This window comes from Triticum urartu, chromosome 1 (assembly GCF_003073215.2).
Source record: "Triticum urartu cultivar G1812 chromosome 1, Tu2.1, whole genome shotgun sequence".
In the NCBI taxonomy this organism is placed as follows: Eukaryota; Viridiplantae; Streptophyta; class Magnoliopsida; order Poales; family Poaceae; genus Triticum; species Triticum urartu.
The window spans coordinates 480,691,663-480,696,344 of NC_053022.1; the positions used below are offsets into that span (position 1 = coordinate 480,691,663).

The following is a 4,682-nucleotide window of genomic DNA, read 5'->3' on the forward strand; positions in this document are numbered from 1 at the left end:
GTATAGGAAGCTAGCACCTTTTTTTAGCTATGGAAGCTAGCATCCATAACTGCAAGAAAAAATAATCCATAACTGCAAGGCCGTGGCCGCTTCGTGGCTCGGCCCTTCAGGGCCCGATTGTCTAAAAATAGCAGCCCTTCGGGGCCCGGGGGCCACCAACCGGGAGACCCACCCAAGCGCGCGTTGCCACGAGGGCCCATGGCCGGAGGGAATCGCACCGCGACGACGCGCCCGGTGCGGTGCGGTGTCGCCGGCGCGCGAGGGGGAGATCACACGCGTCGTCCGACGCCGACCACGGCGTCGCGTCGCGTCGCATCACGCACCCACCGCCACCGCCACCGACGCGGCACACGGCGGTGCCCTGGAGCTTTTTCCCGTTGAAATCTCAGGTCTCCGCATCCGCCCTGTCGCCTTCTCCTCGATTAATTTGGCCCGTCGCTCGGTCGTGCGGCTACCACCTCGCCTCGCCTCGCCTCACCTCAGAGTGGGCTGCGTCAGCCAGCCGGAGCCGGACTCGCGCAAAGGACGAAAGCTCCACTCCTCCCGTCTTCCGGCAGCGATCTTGGTCTGGGATGCACTACTAGCCCCGAAGAACGACGAGGTAGCATGCGCACACGGGTGGAAGATCCGGCATCCCTGCTCTGAGACGCAGCCCAGGTATTCGATGGAATTCCCCCGCGATCGATGCGCCTTCTTCCCTTTGAAACCAAGCCTGGAGTTGCTGCTGCCTCGCGCCCTTCTCAATCTGACACGACAGTGCAGATTGCGTGTGGTTGATTCCTCCTCGTGCTCTTCGGTTGACCCGTGTGGTTTTGCCTGCTTGCTTTCCATGGTTGATTTTCCGTCTGCTTGCTAGGTGCGGTCGTACTAACATGTTCATTATCGTTTGCGCTGCGCGCCCGTCTCGCCGATGCTTTGGTTTCCTGCGGCATTTTGAGGTCAATTTTTGAGCAATCATCGTTGGGTTCAAGTGTCCTACAGTGGATGGGGCGTTGCTATCACAATTAATCACGCCTAATGCAGTGCATGAATACAGGCCCTGATTTGTGCTTGCACGTTTGCAGTCTGCGGCATGTCCGCCTGAATTTAGCCAAGTATGTTCGTTCGTGGTGAAAGAGACAGCTCTAGGCCTAGTATAAAGTTTAATTATTATTCGTTTGTTGCCTTGTCTTGCCTGTGTCTTCTGACTTCCTCTACATCTTTCCCTTCAAAAAGGGTTGGTAATTGAAATTTGGAAACTGGCTGCACGAGTAGTATCAGTTATTATAGCACCTCGCACCCAAGATCAGACTATACAATACAAGATCAGGATCTTGAAAACAATAATTCACTCTCTGAAAGGGCCTGACATCTATATTTATCTTCTGTATCTGCCTGTATGTGTTGAATTTTACTGTGCTGCAATATTGCAATATGATGTTTATGTTAAATCGCTCGCTTCTTGGACTTACTTTTGCTTTAGTTGTGTGTACAACTGTACATTATGCACTCACCAAGGTTCTCTCAGATATTCTATCCTAATAAAACACTGAATTTCATCTGAGCGTTTTTAGCACTTCCAGTATTTTCAAGGGGCATAATAATCTCTCTTGAGAGATGATTTGCATCTCAATTTTCTGATCTTTCTCTACATGCTTTCATGGCTTTTCAACTTTTATATGCAGCCCTGTCCCAAGGGGTGCTTTAATGCTCCGGTCGTACCTAATTCAGAAGGTCAGAATATCTTGGCACCCGTCCTTCCAATCGGTAAGCTAATTTTCTCAGACATGATTCCGACAACTTTCTTGCATTCTACTACCAGAAATATAGTTGCTCTGCTTTGGACATCTACTCTGGTACCCATAGTTGAGCCGAGCATGTCTGTTGGGCTTTCAAATCATGACCTTCCAAGCATATTGATGTAACTGAGGTACAGCACTACACATCAACCAGGATCGATGTGGACTAGTGCATTTATATGTTACGACTGGTTGTTGCGCTGGAAAATCAGTGTCCAGCTGTACTTTTGAGATGTACTTAGCTTCATATCAACCACCAGTTGGGAGTTAGATCTTCTCGCTCTAGTGCTCCACTGTGATCTAAAACAGTCTGAAAAACTGAAAGGGGTGACAATAAGTAAAAAAAAATCTGCCGGCAACTAGCCAGATTCTCCGTGTTTGAAATGTATGCAGTCTTATGCTCTTAGCCACTTAATTTGAACTATGCAAGACCTTTTCGATGAAAACAAAATCTAGTCTCTTAAGAACTGAAGGGAACTGTTCAGCCTTTAACATAAAATCTATACGCCAATCCACTAACGAAAAAAGAAGTATTACATATAGGATACTGAAGTGGCACAAATACAAGCCGAAAGAATTGGTTGGAAGATTTAGGAGCTTCCTGTACGGCGTCATTTTCAATAAGCTCTACTGATAGCTACGTTAGCTGTTGCGCTATCGCTGTTGCCATAATTCTTCCATGGATTCGCCTTTAATCTTACCATACTTCTAAGTGTAGGAAGTGCCATCTGTGGCCGATAGCCTTTTGTTTGTCAAGATCCTCACCTGATCAGTCTCCGACAGGTCACATTGCTTCAAGGGCATTCGCTTTCGCAGTTGCCGTGACTGGAAAAGAACAAAGGAAGTTCGAACCTGATCTTCTGAGGATTGTTGCTGCTTCTCCGCGAGGGATCATTGGTTTCCTTCAGGATCAACTGCTGACGGGTACGTAGCATGTTTTCGAGGGAGTATAATTGTGATCGAATTCTTTGGTTGGCGGCTCTAGATTGATCTTCTTCTTTAATTACCCATGCTTTTATATTTCTCCAAGAAATCAATCAATCATCATGAACACCCAGGACAAATTAAGAATAGTGTTAAAAGTGGAACCAGATTTAGAAATGCGCACCAACAGGGTCTCATTATTAGGTCTGAAACTACTCGGTGCTCTTTGGCAGAGCCTATGATCATGTACCACCTTTTAAGCAGTATGATCTTTAGCTTCGTTGCTATGATGGCTGGCCGCACTAAAAAGCATCAGGGAGAGAAAGCATACACTAATTACTAATACAAATGGGCCAAAGTCAGTAGAGACACAGACGCGTGCGCGTACTTAAACAATCGCGATAACTTGGTTTATAAAACTGAAAAACTCGTTTTGTATGACGAGGCGGGGGCATCGGCAACCGACAGCGCCTCCGTGTTCTCTGCCCAACCGAAGAGATTACAAAAATACTAAGTACGATAATAAAGCTACTAATCAAGCTCGTCCTGAATAATGTCCAAGTGGTGAAGTGGATGGTCCTTCACTCTGACTAGAAACTTTGCGGTATGGTCGTACCAGCAGCCGCTGCAGGAGGAGGCACAGCGAAGGGAAGGGAGGTGGCGGTGGGGCTCCTCATTACGGCCTTTTCCCCAGCAGCACAGCTCACTCCAGCAGCGGCAGCGACTGCAGGGAAAGCAAAGCAAAGGAGCGGCACGCCAGCCATCGCCATGGCAGAGGAGAAGAAGAAGCACAAGCACAGCAAGCACAAGGAGAAGGACAAGGAGAAGAAGGACAAGGCCGGCGGCGCGGCGGCGGCGGCGGAGGCGAGCTTCAAGCCGTGCGGCGACGTGAAGGGCATCCGCTTCGGCGGGCAGTTCATCGTCAAGTCGTTCACGGTGCGTCGCGCGTCGCCGCTGGAGCTGCTCCGGCTGCTGGACATCCCGCCGTCGTTCCTGAGCGAGCTGCAGAGCCTGCCGTTCCCGTCCACCACCGCCTACATGCCCACCAGCTTCACCATCCTGGCGCACCAGGCGTGGCACACGCTCACGCTCGGCCTCGGCACCAAGAAGTCCAAGGTGGTGCTCTTCGTGTTCGAGTCGGAGGCCATGAAGGCGGCCGTGGACCAGCTGTGGCCGGCCATGATCCCGCTCGGGGACGTGAACAAGAAGCTCATCCGCGGCCTCTCCGGCAGCGAGATGGCGCGCTTCAAGTTCAGGAAGGGGTGCCTCACCATCTACGTCTACGCCGTGCGCCGGCTGGGCGCCGCTGGCTTCGTGCGCGCCGACGACCTCAGGAGGATACTGCAGGCCGTGGTGGAGCTCAAGGACTTCCTGGACCACACCGCCATGCTCGCCATGCCCAGTCAGAGGAGCATCACCTTGCAGTCCCGGGGCACCGTGGCCCAATGATCCTGCTCCCGATCGATGGCCTCTTGCTCGATCCATTCCTGCAGCGCAGGTACTGTTATTACTGGCTCGCAATTCGCAAAGAGATGTCTGATTCTTTTGGGTTGGATTAGTTTGTTTTTTCACTGTCGGTGTTCCCCTCCCCTGCCGGGAGCTGTATAGATCTATATGTCGAGCAAAATCTTAAGCATAGAAATTTTCCCAAAGGAAATGATCTTACTCCACTTTTAGTATACTCCTGCCTCTGAAATTATCCTTCATCAATGAAGAAGCCATGTGCTCTGTTCTATGACTATGAGAGGCATTTTCATGTAGCATTGTACTACAGCAGTTGTTGCCACAGCTCTTTTTGTACAGATTTTGGAAATTGCTGTGCACACCGTCCTTTGTGTTCCTCCATGCACTCATTATTTCACAAATCCAGAATGAATTTTTTGTATGAGATTGTAAACCAGATACTGGTGTTTTTTTTTTCTTTTTTTACTTCTTCTGGAAAAACTCTGTTGTTATTGGAGATCGGAGTTTATCCAGAAG

The 4,682-nt window shown here is 49.8% G+C and overlaps 1 protein-coding gene across 4 annotated transcripts; it reads left to right on the top strand.

Moving 5' to 3' along the window:
• Window positions 1–219: 219 nt before the first annotated feature.
• On the top strand, window positions 220–4,437 carry LOC125520766. 4 transcript variants are annotated; one of them, XM_048685794.1, is made up of 4 exons: window positions 220–389; window positions 1,665–1,746; window positions 2,562–2,702; window positions 3,322–4,437. In XM_048685794.1, exon 4 carries the CDS (start codon window positions 3,471–3,473, stop codon window positions 4,149–4,151), a length of 681 nt encoding a protein of 226 aa, XP_048541751.1. In that variant the 5' UTR covers window positions 220–389; window positions 1,665–1,746; window positions 2,562–2,702; window positions 3,322–3,470; the 3' UTR covers window positions 4,152–4,437. The 4 variants fall into 4 exon arrangements, with proteins under 4 accessions (XP_048541751.1, XP_048541759.1, XP_048541740.1 ...); XM_048685802.1 differs by having other exon boundaries at window positions 236–657; window positions 3,325–4,437; XM_048685783.1 differs by lacking the exon at window positions 220–389 and having other exon boundaries at window positions 1,499–1,746.
• The last annotated feature ends 245 nt before the right edge of the window (window positions 4,438–4,682 follow it).